The sequence below is a fragment of the Mustelus asterias genome, chromosome 16 (genome assembly GCF_964213995.1).
Source record: "Mustelus asterias chromosome 16, sMusAst1.hap1.1, whole genome shotgun sequence".
NCBI classification, from domain to species: Eukaryota; Metazoa; Chordata; class Chondrichthyes; order Carcharhiniformes; family Triakidae; genus Mustelus; species Mustelus asterias.
The window spans coordinates 51,524,133-51,543,760 of NC_135816.1; the positions used below are offsets into that span (position 1 = coordinate 51,524,133).

General features: G+C 42.1%; 1 protein-coding gene across 3 annotated transcripts in view; it reads right to left on the reverse strand.

The window, feature by feature from the left end:
- The window catches only part of sh3pxd2b (SH3 and PX domains 2B), a 273,651-nt gene that overhangs the window by 6,605 nt on the left and 247,418 nt on the right, over positions 1-19,628 (reverse strand). For all 3 annotated transcript variants that reach the window (XM_078231114.1, XM_078231115.1, XM_078231116.1), the window contains 4 exons: positions 16,870-16,987; positions 7,911-8,143; positions 6,894-6,943; positions 2,282-2,407 (listed from right to left, as the gene is read on the reverse strand). In XM_078231114.1, the coding sequence (XP_078087240.1) occupies positions 2,282-2,407; positions 6,894-6,943; positions 7,911-8,143; positions 16,870-16,987 (527 nt within the window). The remainder of the gene's footprint in view (positions 1-2,281; positions 2,408-6,893; positions 6,944-7,910; positions 8,144-16,869; positions 16,988-19,628) is intronic.

Here is a 19,628-nt window from a genome sequence, read left to right on the forward strand (position 1 = left end):
AAAGGAAACTTGCGTTTAAAAGTTCTTTTAAAGATGTAACAAGTAGGGTGAATAAAGGGGAAATGATACATGAATAGGGGACATGAATAGGGACGGAATAAAGGGATACGGTCAGTGTAAGGGCAGAAGGCTTTTTTTTTAGTTTAGTTAGGGCATCATGATCAGACTGGCTTGGAGGGCCGAAGGGCCTGTTCCTGTGCTGTACTTTTCTTTGTTCAGTAGATATAGCACATTTGGATTACTAAAAGGCAGTTGCTAAGGTGTTACATAAAAGGTTATTGCACAAGAGCTCATAAGAGCTGATATATGAGCGTGACTAGAGGATTGGCCAACAAACAAGTTATTATTAAAGACATTATCACAAGGCACTTGGAAAAATTCAGGACAATCAGGCAGAAACAACATGGTTTGTGAAAGGGAAATTATGTTGAACCAATTTACTGGAGTTCTCTGAAGAAGTAACATGTGCTGTGGATAAAGGGGAACTGGTGGATGTACTGTATTTAGATTCCAAAAGGCATTTGATAAGATGCCACATCAAAGGTTATTGAGAAAAATAAAAGCTCATGGTGGAGGGGTTAACAGATTGGCATGGATAGAGATTGGTTAGCTAACAAGAAACAGCGGGTAGCCAGAATTGGGTCTTTTACTGATTGGAAAGAAGTGGTGTGCCACAGGGATTAACGATCAGATATCCACAGAAGTTCTATTGGGTGGCATCAGCCACTTGGCTTCAGACTGTGGAGTGTCTGACAACAGTAGGCCTACTGGTTTACATGAATTGTGTTCTTACCAAGAACATTAGAGTATAAGATACATTTTATAACTTGTGTAATCCTTATAAAACTATATGTACCTGCAAAGGTATAGCTGAAGTGAAGGAGTGGTGTATTATAGTTTTCTTTTCTATTATCATTTATTGTTTAATAAATGTTTTATTCTTTTGTTAAATTTAATTGGCAGTCCGGTGACTCTGTTCATCCTTGCCCCTAAACAGAAGGTAAAAGTTAGGATCTGTCAAGTTGGGTTCCATTCTGGGACCTCACTGTCCAGTAGTACCATCAGCTGGGATCATAAGAGACTACAGAATGCTGCAGTACAGAGGGATCTGGGTGTCCTTGTACATGGATCACAAAAAAGGCTACAGGTATAGAAATAATTAGAAAGGTAAATAGAATGTTGGCCTTTATTGCAATGGCATTGGACTATACCAGTCGGGAATTCTTGCTCCAACTAAGTTGGTCAGACCACATCTAGGGTACTGCATACAATTTTGGTCTCCTTATTTAAGGAGGAATAAATCTGGATTGGAGGCAGTGTTGGGTAGTTACTCAGGTTGGTTCCTGTGATTAAGGTATGTCTCATGAGGAAAGTTAGGGTGTATACTCATTTGAGGTTAAAAGAATGAGTGGTGACTTTATTTGAACATACAAGATTCTGAGAGGGCTTGTCAGGGTAGATGCTGAGAGGGTGTTTCCCCTTGGTATAATCTAGAACTAGGGTACACAGTTTCAGAATAAAAGGTCTCTCATTTAAGATGAAGATGAGGGGGAGTTTCTTATCTTAGACCGTCATCAATCTTTGGAGTTCTATACCCCAGAGAGCATTAGAGGCTGAACTATTGAATGTGTTAGAGGCTGAGTTAGTCAGATTTTTGATCTGAAAGGGGGGGTCAAAGGTTATGGGGGGAGACTGGAAAGTGAGGAGGCCATGATCAGATCAGCTACGATCTTATTGAATACAGGAGTTGGCTCAAGCGGCCAAATGGCCTTCTCCTGCTCTGTATCTGACCTTCATGCACATTAAACATATGTCTGGGTAATGGAATAATATCTATTCCAGACACCCAACATGATCCTGTTTAAGGGGGAGAACTTCCTCAGGGATATTTCCATTCCAGCAATATAACTTCAGTGGAATCTCTGGGACTTTTGCCAAAGTTAGGTGGAGCCGGAGAATTTAAATTAGTAATTAACAGTAAACTTAACTCCCGTTTTACTGTTAATTATAGGTATTAAGCATGAGGTTTGGGTGTATTTGGAACTGGATTGAGAATGCCCAGACTGAATTCCCAAAAGGCCGAGGAGAGTTTTGGCCATTAGTCTGTGCTGGCTTTGAACTCTGCGTCCCGAAGAAAAAGAGTGCACTTTTTTCCCCCCCAGTAAAACTCTTTCAGACCAGCGCATCAGAATGAGCTTACAAAGGCATCCACATCACTGGTGTATATATATTATACATATGTGTGTATATATGTAGACACACAACATTTTCATTTGCTTACCTCAACTTTTTGTCCTGCCTGAAAACTGATGCCGTCGGGAATGGTTGTCTGGAAAGCAGCAATAGTATAAAACTCTTCTTCTACTTCAGGGGGAGTTGGTGGTTTGGGAAGATTCAATCCACGTGGCTGTTTATAAAGTTAGTGAAAGCCAAAATCATTTACTTAGCTAGCCAAATAGATGCATTGTCATTCATGTTTCTTATTCTCTATGTTTTCTAAATAATAAATAGCTTCACAGATAAGAAAAGCTATCAGGTTAGGAAACAATTAAAAGATTCGAAAGAAAAGTTGTTACTATTAACTGTACATACTTTAAGACACCTAAAGCCTTTCAAAAAAAAAATTAAAGCCATGAAAAATACAGCAACAGTAGGCTATCAAATTGGTCATTAACTGCAACCCTAACCCAGACTACCTTACTGCAACGAGGGGCTGCAGGTAAGAAACTGATATCTATTTCCCCAGGCATAAAATGGGTACCAAAGATTCTAATTTAACAGTGGCATAAGCCCTGTCCAATCTAGGCAGGCATAGGTTGCACTGTTGAATTCATGAGGCATATTTATAAGGTGTCCTCGAAAGATACATAAAGCAGAGCTTTAGTGCTTTGAATGTTAAGATAGTGACCTGACACCTGTTCAAGGACCCCTGTCGAAATTAGTCAGCAATGAAAGGGGCAGGCCCGGCACCCAGCCTCACTCAGAATTCTTCATTAATCCACACTATAGAAACGTAGAAACATTAAAAACTAGAAGCAGCAGTCGGTCATTTGAGCCTGTTCTGCCATTCATTTGATCATGGCTGATCATTGAATTCAATATCCTGATCCCCTCTTCCCCCCCATATCCCTTGATCCCTTTAGTCCCGAGAGCGATGTCTAAATTCTTCTTGAAATCAGACAATGTTTTTGCTTCAACTACATTCTGTGGTAGTGAATTCCACACATTCAGCACCCTCCGGGTGAAGAAATTTCTCCTCACCTCAGTCCTAAAAGGTTTACCCCTTATCCTCAAACTATGACCCTTCCTTCTGGATTCCCCCATAATTGGGAACATTCTTTCTGAATCTACCCTGTCTAACCCTACTAGAATTTTATAAGTATCTATGAGATCCCCTCTCATTCTTCTAAGCTCCAGTGAATATACCCTAACTGACTTAGTCTCTCCTCATATGACAGACCTGCCATCCCAGGAATCAGCCTGGTAAACCTTCGCTGTACTCCCTCTATAGCAAGAACATCCTTCCTCAGATAGGAACACCAAAACTGCACACAATATTGCAGATATGGCCTCACCAACACCCTATACAATTGCAGCAAAACATCTCTATCCTCAAATCCTCCCACTATGAAGGTCAACGTACCATTTGTCTTTATTGCCTGCTGTACCTGCCTGCTTACTTTCAGTGACTGATGCACGGGACACCTAGGTCTCATTGAGTATCCACCTCTCTCAATTCAAGTAATAATCTGTCTCCCTATTATTGCTGCCAAAGTGAATAATCTCACATTTATCCACATTATACTGCATCTGCCATGCATATGCCCACACACTCAGCCTGTCCAAATCACGTTGAAGAATCTCTGCATCCTCCTCACAGCTCACCCTCCCACCCAACAATGTACCATCTGCAAATCTGGAGATAATACATTCAGTTCCCTCTTCCAAATCATTAATATATAATGTGAACAACTTGGGTCCTAGCACAGTTCCCTGTGGAACTCCACTAATCACTGACTGCCAATCAGAAAAAGACCCACTTATGCCAACTCTTTGCTTCCTATCTGCTAACCAGCTTTCTTTCCACCTCAAGACATTACCTTCAATTCCATGTGCTTTAACGTTACATAGTAGCCTGTTATGTGAGACCTGGTTGAAAGCCTTCTGAAAGTCTAAATAACCCACATCCAGTGGTTCTCCTCGGTCAACTCTACTAGTTATATCCTCAAAGAATTCCAAGAGATTCGTCAAGCATAATGTCCCTTTTGTAAATCCATGCTGACTTTGTCTGATTTTATCACTGCCTTCCAAATGCTGAGTTATGAAATCCTTGATAATGGACTCTAGCAATTTCCCCAGTACCGATGTCATGCTCACTTGGTCTATAATTCCTTGTTTTCTCACTACCTCCTTTTTTGAATAGCGGGCTTACATTAAGCTACCCTCCAATCTGTAGGAACCAATCCAGAGTCCAAAGAATTTTGGAAAATAACTACCAATCGATTTACTATTTCCAGGGCCACTTCCTTAAGTACTCTGGGATGAAGATTATCAGGACCTGGAGATTTATCCACCTTCAAACCCATCAATTTCTCCAAAACCATTTCTCTACTAACGGTGATTTCCTTCAGCTCCTCATTAAAACTTGTTTCTCTCAGAACTTCTGATACCACCTTAAACTCAAGTTTTAATTTTTAAGAATCTTCCTGTAGAGCCACAAAGAGCAGAAGATTTTGAGAAGGGAAATACAGCAAGTATAAAATCCTCAAAATGATATAACAGCACTTTATCACAAAGACTGTGTTGTGGTTATTTTTAAAACTTTTAAGGGCTAATGAAGCAACTCATGACATTCTGTCCCATGACATGACTAGAGAGTGCTGGCTACTGTCTGCTGTTGGATTCATAATGTCACTACAGCAGAGAAACCCTCCGGAGAAACAAGTCGGTTTTCTTTCCAGATCATACAACACTGCCAAAAGGAAAATCAAGGGGACGTGTTTCACACCATCGTGCAGGGGGCAGTATTACAAAACTCGGCTGCACAGAGATCGGGGCACCATTTATAAAGGGCCCCTTGATCATAACCTGTGTAAACCACCCCCATCCCACCACTGAGGTCTCAGGCACTTCTCTGCCTCTGCCACCGCCCCCCCCCCCGATCATCAGCTCCTTGCCCCCCACCGATCATTAGCTCCTTCCCTCCCCTGATCACTGGCCCCTCCCCTACCCCCCACACCCCCCCTTGGTCAATGGCCTTTCCCTTCCCTCCCCAATTATCTCTTCCCCCCTCCCCCCCCATCCCTCACAGTCGAAGCCAGCACCATCCCTTTCCCCCCTCACCCACCCATCCACCCCCACCAATGGCAATTGACGGCAACCCCTGCTCCATTCCTGGGCACCATCACATACAAACGTACTGCCTGCCCCATGAGGCTTGCATTGGGGCCTGCCCCTGGCGCAGGTTGGCATAATGCCAAGCAGGCAGTGCTGGGAGAGCAGTGTCAGGTCACTGTCTGGCCATCTCCCTTTCCCCTGCGAGCTATACTCATCTTTGCACCTCCAAGGAGACCCCCATGAGTGGTTCACATCTAGGTGAACATATTGTAAATTGCATTGGCGCGGTGTCAATATATGGCAGGAGGTCAATATCTGGCAAGGGTGCCAAAATTCCTGGCAATTCCTGGCTTGGGTCACTGTCTGTGTGGAGTTTGCACATTCTCCTCGTGTCTGCGTGGGTTTCCTCCAGGTGCTCTGGTTTCCTCCCACAGTCCAAAGATGTGCGGGTTAGGTTGATTGGCCATGCTAAAAATTGCCCCATAGTGTCCTGAGATGTGTAGGTTAGAGGGATTAGTGGGTAAAATATGTAGGGATATGGGGGTAGGGATTGTGGTCGGTGCAGACTCGATGGGCTGAATGGCCTCTTTCTGTACTGTAGGGTTTCTATGATTTCTATGATTTCTCAGGGCCGTGGGTTATTAAAATGTATTGAAATTCATGTAAATCAGGTTTATGCCCATCATGTGTGTGAATCGGCTGACATTGCTGGTGAGGGGCGGGGAAAATCCAAGATCACAATCTCATTGGCGAGAACTGCAACTTTCAGATCTTCAGCCCCCGCCAGCATTCGCATGGATGGTGAACACAGGTTCAAGAGCGCACCCGTGGTCAAATCAGGTACAGAAAGTAAAATACAGAGTGAAAGGAAGATTGGATTAAGAGAAAGAGAAAAATAAATCAAAAGAAAATGTAAAAAAAAAGTTTTAAATTGCCTGCAACAACTCAAAGTTGAAGGAATGAGACTCCATACTTATAACAGTCCATAGACACTGGCAGTAATTAAAACTGTTAAAAAGGGCTCACAGACAGAAATGGACAAGGCTTAATTGTTGATGGCAAGTTTGTGTCTACAGTACAGGAACTTTATGTTACTCACTGTTGGATTGGTGTAGCATACAGCAAAATGGCATTTTTGGAAAGCTAACAGCCAAATAGTGCAATTCAAGACAGCTTCTGGGTTTTCAAATTTAATCACACATCTGATCTCACCTGAAGTGGATATGCAATTTGTGCATAAATTACAGTGAAGACCGTTAACCTCACTGTTACTTTGACAGTGAGCTCTGCAATCTGCTTCATAACTATACCTGCCCCTTACAAACCACTATTCTTTGACTCAGTGATTTTGTCTGCAAACCCCTCCACCACTGATCAAAGTACTTGTTTGCAACTGACTTGTCCACTTTACAAGAAAACTTTTAAAAACACAATTTTAATTAAGCTTTTGGTCACCAGCCATAATTTCTCCCTTCCCGTTATGCCCATTTTCTGTTTTGTGAAGTGATTTGGGACTTTTTGTGTTAAAGACTCCAAATTAATCTGCTGATACTCACCACAGTAAGATCTCTTCTTGGAGGTGGTCTTTGTCTCATGTTTGGTAACTCTGTATTGTTTAAAAGAAATGTAATTAACTTTTGTTGTATAGATAGCCAAGACTCCTTCTAATTTTCAATATAATTAATAGCGGAACAAGAATTTTCATCTTTCTTCAGACGATGAAAGTTAAATGTGATACATATCATATTCTGAAAAAGGTTAAACACACAAGAATGATCCACTGGCCTTTAGATTATAAAATTTGAAAGTTTCAATTGGAAACTTGGAAAAGTGAGGAAGTACCTGAAGATATCAATTCTCACAGGTCACCGTTGGCTGAGAAAAAGCCTAAATGAAAACAGACAATTTGGATGCACGGATGCATGGAATTCCTGTGGTGATGTGGAATTACAGTGCAACTTAAGAGGAAGGCCCCATTTGACTCGCGAGAACACTGAAGTCAGCAATTATCAGACGACTGGTATTTGGGAATGTCAAATCAACAATGGGTACAGTTTAACTCCACATAAAAATATGAAGCCATATTTTAAAAGGATCCAGATGGAAATGGATGCTTATTATGGAACACTTTTCAGTTTGCCATAGAAGTGACATTTCTGCAAGCCCTTGTAACTTGACATCTCAAGTTTATAGCCATGAAAATAGAATTCAATAAATTTTCCCATCAAAGCAATTAGGAGTGGAACACAAAACATCATCTTGTTGTCATTCATTCCCTCAGGTTAGACCTCCATATACAACACCTGCTCAATTTTCACCTATTCCAGAAGTGCTGAGTCATACAGGAAAGGAGACTCAACTTTTGCTTTACCTTTTCAATGAGCAACATCAAGTAGATGGATGAGTTTCAACTATTGCCCATTCCTATTATCTGTTCTGTCACTGGCAATATTCTGAAATGGAACCTCTGACGTGAGAACTCCTATGGCTCCGACAAGTGACATGCCATCTGTTTCTCATCACAGCTAATGAAGACATTCTATGCGCCTGCATAGTTCCAAGTACATACTTACTGCTTTTCGCATCAGCACATGCGGCTCCTCGGATTGCGATTTTTTCATCTTTCTGGTCAAATAAAGATGTCTTCTCTCTGATCTCTTTAGGGCAGGCTGACTGTTTGCCAATTCCATCAAGGTCAGTTGCACTTGAATGGATAGATTGCCCCGAAGTTATTTTCTGACCCAAGAGATCATTGGTAGCCTTTTTCAAGTATGAGGCAGGGGCCCATCCCTCTCGGTTTTGATATCTGTTCAAGAAGAAATAAATACTTTCTGAATGAACTCGCTTAGTCACTGTGGCATTGCTGTCCCTGAACTCTCAAAATCGGTTCTGTAAACCTGGGTAAATGTGCACTTAATTTAAAATAGAGGCCAATAATAAGTAAGTTAGGGAATGGGATGGATTTAAGATTGCTACTTTCTGAAGAAAGACATAATCAAGAATCATCAGCTCTCTGAAAACACAACTGCCCTGTCTTTCCCCTTCCCCCATTATAAAGAAAAACCTTTAAACATTGTACAAGCAGTCACGCTATGGGTTTTTCCTGACATTTTGAGTCACATTTGTTCCAATTTCAACCATCAGTGACTGAAAGGATGTGTCAGTTCCTGTTCTCAGATCTGTAACTAAACAGGCAACTAGGGAGAACTGTTTCTCCAAGTTTCTGATTGAGATTGCATTCATTATATGGGAATCTCACAGAGGAACCCCATGGCACAATGGAGAGAACTTTAAACCACTCCCCTCCCCATGACAAGTTGAGAGCGGGTGGAGGGTAGATTTAATAGTCCGATTCCTGAAATCTGACCCAAACCCGACATCAACCTATCTGTTTTAACAGTGACAGTTTTAAGGATGCCTGAGTAATCCACACTGGAAGGGTGGGTGAGTAGTTAGATGTAAACAAGGCTGTACTCCTGATATTTTCAAAACTATTTGAATTTAACACCTCCTGCATGAGTTTCATGAGGTTCAGGAAACCCAGCAACTAAAGGAAGCTAGGAACAGCTGGATTCAGCAGTTGAGTACTTTTTTACGGCACTGCTTGTGGGTCGGGAGAAGATGTGCTGCTTCACACAGCCTCTCAAGCAAGTCTTTTGACATGATTTCTTGGACCAAATACCACCCAATTCAAACCCTCAAACTCTCCTGGTCCCCTGTCCTTTCCTTTTGCCAGTCTGACTAGCCCCAGCCCAGTGGATCTTTTCTGGTTTTCTGCCAATCTGATCACTGGTTGGCAGTTGGGTGGAAGTAAATGAGGTTGTACCATTAAACTTGGCAAGACCTTCAGCCTCCTGGGAAATCACCCCTGCTCCCTCGCCTCACAAACTTTACTCCCCTGCTTCCTCCCCGCCAATATTGGGGCCAATGGATAGGAATGCAAAAATGACAAAGTACTGTCACCACCTCTCACATCTTTATTAAATGGTACATGATACTAGCACTGGAACTTTGTCCTTTGACACTATCTAAAATGTTGAAAACATCCTGGCTGAAATAAAGCAAAATTAGAATTGCACTTGATAGCAAGTAGCCAATTAATGTACCAGGATTCCAGGGCCAAGTGTTGTAAAAGATCGATCAAAACAAAATTCCCATCTATCTTGGCAAACTGCTGACATTCAACTAATATTGGAGAATGGGGAAAACATTAGTGGAAGTTTGGGCCCAATCTTCCAAGGAAAGATTGTTCGATTACTGCTCTGCTCCTATTTTCTTACCTTACACTGGAGTTCCATATGCCTTGCCCAGTGAACCGGGCCTCCTGAGAAACATGGAACTTACCTGCTCCTGGACTCCTTTCCTCACAGGCTAGAACATCGAAGGCAGCCAAGACACGCCCATTTTATTTTACAGCACTAGCTGCCATATTCCAATAAGTTTAAATGTCCCTTTCCTTAAAAACCACTTTGACAAGCTAAGAGAAGGTAAGTACGTAAGGTAAGTGGGTGTGGGAGGTCAGAGGTGAGGGGGTCGGAAGATAGGGCTAGAATGGTTGGTGATGTCAAGGTAGTTGGGGAGTGGTCAGGGGTCGGGATAGTAGTGGTGTTGGAGAGTCAGAATATGTGGGACCTGGAGTGTAGGAGGAGTTAGTTGGGTTGGGGCATTAGTGGAGGGTTTGGGTGGTCAGAGGTCGGGATGTGGGTAGTTGAGGGGTCAGGTGGGTATTTGGGGGCATCATTGAAATAGATACCTAAGAGTTAGAACTAATTTGAATCTCTCTCTGTTTTCCTGGATAACTATTCTGCTAACTGAGTCAGAAGCATTCAAAACTTCTCATTTCAAATCAAAGTTTCAGAGGGTTCCAGATGAATGGTAATTTCCAAATGAAAGTTGAAACTTCCCAGCTAATTCCTGCGCATCTTCTGTGGTAACTCTGGAGTATGATCAGCCTTAAGAGTTTCTGTTCAGTTTACACTGGATTGCTGCTGCTGTCGGGAACTAGAAGTACAAGCACTCCTTTAAGACCAATGAATAAGCAGCGACCAAGAACTGTCTGTTGTTCCCACCATTCAAAGTGCCACCACTGCAAAGGGACTGTATACAAAAAAATGACAGTTCTGCATTAAAGGTCTCGGAGGAACGCTGTCATGGGAATCAGAACTGGGATTTTTTTCACACATGTGCGTGAAACGGATGTTAATCCTTCCTCAGCTGGTTACATCAAAAGGATATTACATAACATTTATTTCAACAAATTAATCATATCCTGTCATATAATGAAAGACAGCTCATTGATTAAAAAGGAAGTCATCAAAATCTGGCACATCTAAGCTCAAACCAATTCAGCTACTGCTAGGTGGGAACATCTGGTAAATAGCTTAAATATAATTTTAAGACATGAACAGAATCTATCACAAAATATTGACATATTTCAAGATTTTATTTGTTGCAAAGTAACCTCTACTCTTTGTCCCAGATCCATATTACCCTTAATTGGGAGATGGGGACAGTTTTACCTTGTATCTCTTTTGCCCAGTAGTATTGCCATATCTCCATCCGATGAATGCTATAGAAAGGCAGCCCTTCCTCCAGTAAGATGCAGCAGGAGGAAAAAATGCCAATATTTGTTTTAAAGACAGGGGCTGCAAAATTTGGGTGCATAGTGTCCATTACTTTGGGTGTTGTTTTGCATCTAAAATGTCATCTGTGGTGCAGGGAGTGTTGACCAGATCATAGAATCCCTACAGTGCAGAAGGAGGCATTCGGCCTATCGAGTTTGCACTGGCCACAATCGCACCCAGGTCTTATTCCTGTAACCCCATATATTTACCCTGCTAATTCCCTTTAGCATGGTCAATCAACATAATCTGCACATCTTTAAGACTGTGGGAGGAAACCAGAGCACCCGGAGGAAACCTACACTGACACAGGGAGAAAGTGCAAACTCCACACAGACAGTGACCCGAGGCCGGATTTGAACCCGGGTCCCTGGCGCTGTGAGGCAGCAGTGCTAACCACTGTACCACCGTGCCACCCATGTTTGTCAAGTAGGTAGATCATGATGTTAATCAGTGCGTAAAACAAATTTAACACCAGTGCTGCTATTATGGACCTCAATATCCAGGCATATATCCTTTTAGCAGAAAGGATCCCCGGCCAATGCTATATGTATGGATCATCAACTGCTTATAGGCTATTTGCTGATTGATTTCTGCTAGCTCTTACTTTAATTGTAAACATTTTGGTGCTTCTGGAGTTGTTTGAAACTGATGTCTAAGAAGGAGTGAAGTGGTATGTGAGGATCTTTGCCCTGACTTTAAGAATTCTGCACAGATCACTTGCACCCATAGATGATGAGAGTAATTTGCATCTCCCTCAGCCTACTGCAAGGCACAGAGAGCAGCAGCAAGAGCAGGAAGGAAAAGTTGCTGGTAGAGGAAGGAAGGGAAGAAGGAGAAGGTCTCTCAGCAGGAGAGGTGTTCGAGGGGCAATTCTCCTACCTGAACCTCAGCAAGGAACAGTGCTTTGGTAATCTCCCCAACACTATGAGGTCTGCAGTGAAATCTGTCACCTGCTTTCGCCAATCTCAGAATGGTGCAAGGACCACATTGCCACTGGTTGTGAAGGTGATGTTGGCTGGAAAGAAACAGGCAGAGCAAGCACTTGGCATCGCAGGCCTCCCCATGGTGCAGGGTGCTATAGGCTGCACACAAAACACCTTGTGGTGCCACATGTCAACTCTGAGATGTACCAGAACCGAAAGTGATCCCTTAACATCCAGCTGCTGAGAGACCATACATAGCACATTATACAGGTGACTGCCCAGTGTTATGACAGCAGTCACAATGCCTGTATTCTGTGCTAGTCTAGTGTACCATCTGCATTTGAACCAAATTGGGTGACAAAGGCTATTTGCTGATCACATTGCTCCAGTGCACAAGCCACACATAGGTGAGCAGCCTTTATACAGCAAGAAACCATGTTGCCACACAACATGTCATTGAGCACTGGTGTGCTAAAACAATGCTTCCACTGACTGAACCTTACTGGAGGAGCCCTGCAGTCCTTAGCAGAGCATGTATAAAGATTCGGCGTGGTCTGCTGCATGCTGCACAACATGGCCATCATGAGGCTATATGGTGGCCAACTGATGAGGAGAAGGGCGGTGGGGTGGAAGAAAGACGAAGGAAGAAGGCAACCCACTACTGCTCCCCTTTCTGGCCGAGTTGTCTGTGATCAACTCATCGAAAGCTACTAACAACATAAACATTCCAACAATTTTTATAACTCAAACATTGCATCAAAGTCAACTAATGACCCTAGTCATCAATGTGCCTTTGATTGTCCGAGTGTGCCTATGTAGTGCTACCCTTATGGCTGTAGTGTGTTAGTGGAAGGTTGCTGACTTTTATCTTGTGGGGATGGGGGGGTGGGTGAAATTGCAAATAGTCCTACAGAATAACCTCGAGCTGCCTTGGGGCCTAAAGGCCAAACTTTGGACCACAACATCGCAGCATGGATCACAACAGTTTGGGCTTGCTGATTCACAGTGAGGTGGCAATTACTTTGGTATGGTTGAGACCAACATTACAGTGGCAATAACCATTCAGAAATTTGTGGAGATTTAGAACTCATAGCCAATCTGTCACAAATTGCTCTGTTGTCTTTTAAAGACACTAACTGTTAGCACTATGAACATACCAATATTTTGTCCAACAATTTCTGGGTCATTGATTCTCAAGTAAAATTCTGCATGATGTAGCAAATTCAAAGAGTGAGATTTGATGCAAGATGAACTTCTATGACCATACAGTTATTTTGGATTATATATATGAGGCAAATCTGGCAACATAGCAATCTGCAAACTTGCATTTCTGATTTAAAACCTCATGTATATTAGAATGAGAGGACATGTATGAGAGTATTCTTATAAGTTACCCCAGATAGGAATATAGGTGGTGCTGTTGCACATCTATTTCTCTTTTTCCTCTAGTCCAAATCATTGTGGTAACTTAATGCATAAGATTACCATTTATGGGGCACATCATCATTAGTCAATAACTGGCATGAAATCTAAAGTGTGTGTTTATGTATGTATGCATGTATCTATGTGTGCGCGTGTGGTGTGCGTAAGTTTGTCTGTTTAGTGTGTGGGTGTGTGTTTGTGTGCATGCATTTGTCTGTCAGGAAAGTGATACTCAATCTCTCTCAGCTTTCATTGATGCATCATGCCCAAATTCCCTTCCACTTACAGTAACACTACATACACAACAGGAGTGAACAGTCCAGCTTCAATGCATTTGAGTGAGTTTGTCTGTGTGTGAGTTGTGAGTTAATCTGTGTATGTGTGTGTGTGTGTGTGTGTGTGCGTGCGTGCCTCACCAACCTTATAACCAATGTCCTCATAACTGTTACCCCCCTTGCTGTTCTGCCAGATGAAGTGAGCATGCAGCAGGCTTCCCATCCTCTGCTCATCCATTTTTGGGCATAAAGTGAATTTTTCAGCCCTGGCACAATGCTTTCTCTAATTTACTGTGGACCCCCGCTTACATACAGCCTGTCTGCTCCTTTAACAGCATGGTCCCAATTGCTGCACACCCACATCCTCATGGCTCAGAGGGAACACTGATCAGGAATCTGGTTTTGCTTGGGGAAGGTATACATTCAATGGCTATTTTTGTCACCATGCCTTAATCTGGAGTTCACACTTCTACCTTGCTACTTTTACATGGTGGGTATATATATTTGTATATCACATGAGCATATATAATATATATTCACACACACATATATATCCAAGAACGGAAAACTGGAAAAGAAACAATAATTGCAGAACCTCAAGCGATTCTGTTCCTTACATCTGTTAGTCCTAACTCCAATGACTCATTATCCACATGCTCATTATTTGCTCAGTGTACGATAATAAGCTCTATTCTGGAGAAGAAGCCGGAAAAAGGAAGTGGTACCATGAGGCCAAACCACTTCAAGTAATGAAAAGTTGACTAAGATGGTAGTTTTTGTACAAGGAAACATACATCATAACCCTCTATATTTATCTGGCTGGAGTTTAACCATTTAAATACAAAATTCTCTGTAGGTCTGTTAATACTGTATTAACAGTGGTTTGTTCCAAGCATCACCAGTGACAACGGTTCTCACTGTTAACAGGTAAGATGCTGTAAAATTGCATAACTGACTTGTAGCATGTTAACCTTTTTCTACGGTCAACTTGAAGGGCAAAACAAAAATCACAGCAAGCAGCAGCATTTGATATGCCTGACTGAAATGAACAATTCTGTACCACACCAAATCTTTAGCTGAAGTTGCATTCATAGTGCAGGGAATTCTTGAACTGGCCTGTAATCATAGAAATCATAGAAACCCTACAGTACAGAAGGAGGCCATTCGGCCCATCGAGTCTGCACCAACCACAATCCCACCCAGGCCCTACCCCCACATATTTACCCACTAATCCCTCTAACCTATGCATCTCAGGACTCTAAGGGGCAATTTTTAACCTGGCCAATCAACCTAACCCGCACATCTTTGGACTGTGGGAGGAAACCAGAGCACCCGGAGGAAACCCACGCAGACACGAGGAGAATGTGCAAACTCCACACAGACAGTGACCCGAGCCGGGAATCGAACCCGGGACCCTGGAGCTGTGAAGCAGCAGTGCTAACCACTGCGCTACCGTGCCGCTCAGATTTCTGGACAAGATTTTAGGGCAGCATGGTGGCACAGTGATTACCACTGCTGCCCAACAGTGCCTGGGACTTGGGTTCAATTCCGGCTTCAGGTGAGTGCCTGAGTGGAGTTTATGCATTCTCCCTGTGTCTTCTTAACAGGAGATGAGAGTTTAAGTTATGGACAACACAAGTGTTTGCTTTTTTTCAACTCTTCCAATGAGCTCTATTCCCTTTTCCCTCACGTACTTATTGAGCTTCACCTGAAGTGTCTCAACTACTCCTTAAAGTTCTTTTACTGTTCTTGGTTGCGCCTGCCATTTAAACCACAAGAAGGTTTTGAAATTGAGCGTTCCTTAAGCTGGTTTTGAATGGGCTGCATGATTTTATATGCTGCTCATGAGATGCACCCTGAGATCCACGTGGGTAGCCCCCTCCACATGTGCCTAGGCACCTTTGCCACCTGGATTTCACAAAAGAGGCCATTGGAGAATTTGACCATCTGCGACAGAATGACAGCTGGAACAAGTCCACAGAAATGGAGATTATCACAAGAGTCGATCTACCGGATTTTTCAAAGCCACCCAAGGGACATTTTGCACAGCTGGATGGCTGTCTGCAGTGCCCACAGGTAACAAGTAATGTGCCCTGTGTTTGCAGGCACCACACCATCAGCAATTGCCCTCTGAAAAGGTGTCAGCCAGACAAGCAAGTTTTCACCAAATGACAAGATTTCTCAAGTGCAAGACACGATATATGGTCTCTGCCAATGGACAGATTGAAGCATACACATGCAAAAGACAGAAATATTTTATTCAGATCACAAGGAAGTACTATTATTATATCCCCAAGTCATGTTATCTCACAGGTAGAGGTATAGGACCATGTGACTCCTATAAAAACTCCAATTAGGAGCAAAGAAATTCAGACCCATGTCCTGGAACAACTGAAACCACTAAACCTGAGAGGGGAGCAATGGTAGACCTCAATGTGTAACAGTAGTTGTTGTGGCTCCAAATAGGGCTAACTTTCTTTTAGTGCAATCCTGCAGCAGAACTTCTGAACTCTACAGAATAACAGGAGCAGTGTTCTCCACAAGTCTCCACTGTGACTTTGTAAACAATTAATGCACAATTCTGCCATCATCAATGCTTCACGTTAAAGTTGGGCCCTTTAAGAGTTGGCACCCCATTGGAATTTATGTCCTCCACCACCCTCAATCCCAATTCAGCTGTTCTACAAGCTCAGATTTCTGGACAAGATTTTAGGGCAGCACGGTGGCACAGTGATTACCACTGCTGCCCAACAGTGCCTGGGACTTGGGTTCAATTCCGGCTTCAGGTGAGTGCCTGTGTGGAGTTTATACATTCTCCCTGTGTCTGCATAGGTTTCCTCCCACAGTTCAAAGATGTGCAGGTTAGGTGGATTGGCCATGCTAAATTGTCCCTCAGTGTCCAAAAGATGTATAGGTTACAGGGATTAGCAGGGTAAATGTGTGGGGTTATTGGGATAGGGCCTGGGTGGGATTGTTGTCGGTGCAGACTCAATGGGGCGAATGGCCTCCTGCAATGTAGGGATTCTCTGATTCTATCTGGCAGAAGATTCAACCTTTGTGGGAGTGTTCTCCTGCTGCCAGATCAACAAATTTTCTTTGCCATTCGCACAAAATTATATGAAAATAACATTTAATAAAATAAGTTCAATTTATAACTTAAAATTGCATACAGGGCATTTCACCAAGATATAATGAAGTAAGGATAAGCCCACAGTCATGAAGTCCTATACCACAAATTTCCCTCGTATCATTGTAAAATAAGGAATCACATTAGGGTCTTTGACTCACCTGATCTTCCACCAGCCTTCCAGGTTCTTCTGTATAACCTCCACCACTGCACCCCTTTCCAAGTCAATCTCATCATTATCTCTTGCTGAGTATGGATAGATGACAATAAAATTCTCTTCTGGAAAAAAACAAGTTTATATGACATTTACAATCAAAAAAGCACATGTCATGCAGGAGACCAGTATTTATGCAGCCAGCAAAATTGAACTATGATTAATAATGATGCTTGAAGCTCTGTAAAATTAATTCACATAAAAAGCTCAACATAAAAAGCTCAATGCACATGACCAACAATTTCATCAGTGTGGAATTTTACAGTAAAGCACATTTGTTTTGATTCAGGGCAATTTTTTTTTAAAGTGTTAACACTTCATGCTGCAGCAGGAGGCAGGGTGGAAGAAAGGGCTGGTTGCGTAGGAGAAAGACTGCAGGAAATATGAACACCATGCAAGGTTTTTAATTACATTTCCACTATCCAGATGTTGTGGCAAATTTCATCAGAGAAATGAATAATCATTGTGCCTCAGTCCCCTGACATAAACTATTGCATGCATTGAGGAAAGCAATTTCTGACCATTCTGCACAGGAAGTAATGTCAGCATTTCACTTTTGCCAGAGCACTTAGGGACTTTTGGCAAAAGTGAAGAAACAGACTACTCCCGTTATGAGATAAAACATTGAACTGAAGTCTTATTTAACTGGTTTAATTCTTCAGCTCATTCATTGCCAGTTTTGGACCTGACCTTGGGAACAGACATAAGGGTTAGGATCGGGAGGCTATGTCGACCTATAAGGATTAGGATAGGGAGGTAAGTCACAATCCTTACTTTATAGCTCCTGCTCCTTCTAGTATCATGGCCTTAGTGGGCATTGGCAACCATGGACTTCCATTGGATTGGTCCATGATTAGGCTTGGCAAAGTATTGCAGAGCCTAGTGCGGTATGGTTGACGAGGAAACTCTTCTGCTATTACTATCTGTCATCAGGTGTAATGGGAGGATTTCTACAGTGATAATCAACCTCTTTAGCTACATTATAAACACGCCATCATGGTCATCAAGTCCTGAAGTGGGGCTTGAACCTGGAGCTTCTAGTCCATAGGTAGTGACGCTGCCACTGTGCCACAAGGTAGCCTTTACTTTATTTCACAGGGGCAATTAGTATTTATTAAATTTAAGGGGCACCTATAATTTTAATGCTTTCTCACAGCAGTGCAAAATATTATTGCTGCTTTCCCCTGTATAAAAGAATGAATGCAATGAATTACAACTTTATTTGATAGTACATCAATTTGACTGGAACTACAGAGGGCTAGGGCAACATAACTGAGGAGTCTATTGTATGTCTATTGTAGGGAAAAGTCTTGAAGTTGGATATAGATCTGGTAAGAGAGGCATCCTGCTCAAACTTAAAAATAGTAATGCAGCTTATCAAAAGCTACTTATCTAAAGCCATTTGTTACAGGACCAAAAATGTGTGCCCTTCCACTCCTGTAATTAGTTTGGGGAAATAGTGCCTAGATGGGTTAGAAATTAGGCAAGACCTTGGATATGGTGGGTCTCATTTTGCACTGGAATTCTCTCCCAACCTTGTGGAAGTAAAGCCTTAACTTATCCCCAACAAGGTCAGCTATGTAGGGGGCCGAAGGGGGAAAGGACAGGGACATTTCACGTCAAAGGTTTCCGTGACCCTTGTTTCTTAAAGTTGGAGCATCAAGCTAGGGCAGAACTGTAGACTAGAAGGAGGTAACAAAAACAATACAAAGAGAATTCAAGATGACTTGCCCCTTGGTTAGCTGGCGATAAATGAATTTCAGTGTAAATAAATACAATGTTCTTTATATTTTGGATGTTCAATAGGAATCATATACTCCATGAGTGGAATAGAACTTGTGTGGACGTCCGAAAGAGACATAATGGCATTAGTGGAACTGTCACTTGCCGTGTCTGATGTGAAGTAGCGATAATGAAAGTAAAGAAAATGCTGACTCGGCCCCTAAGTTCAAATTCCCCATAGGCATGCTGAACCATCACATCCAAACTTTAGAGCATGCACAAGAGATTAATCCCAATAATCAAAGGGTACACTATGAGGGACTATTCAATAAATTAGTCACAAAAGAGATATTTCAGTGCAGACCCACAGGTAAATAAGATAGTGAATAGAGTATAGGAAAGTAAACTCGAAACATTACGTTATGGTATGTAAACAAAGTAGAACAAAAAGGCTTAGATTCAGGATTGGTGAAGGGCAAATTTGGAAAAGACACCTGAAAGATAGTGATAAACAGCTGGAATAGGATGTCATGAACATCAGTCAAGGCTAACTGACATATTTAAGCAACTCTAGATACCAGATGGGAAGACGGTAGATTTGAAATTCTGGAACAGCAAGATCTAAAATTGGTGAAGGGAATTTTTCATCTGAATTTAGGAGCTTGTGAAAGCACATTAACAGGTTATTGCATTAGGCCTTATCGTACATATAGATTAGACAGTTACAAAATGGCTTTCCTCTTCAAATAGGTCAATATCTGCTGGACAGCTAACATGACATTGTTAAGCTTACATTACAGCAAAGCATGGTTTTATGGAAAACGCCATTATAAACTGAATTGCACAGTTGTATCTATTGGATAAAAGGTTCAGCAGTCTATGAACATAGGAGAAGTAGACAAAGCTACCTTTAACTCCAGATTCTAACTGAGGTACATTGCTAATGCAAACATAAAATTACATTAAAAGAGCAAATTCTGCTAA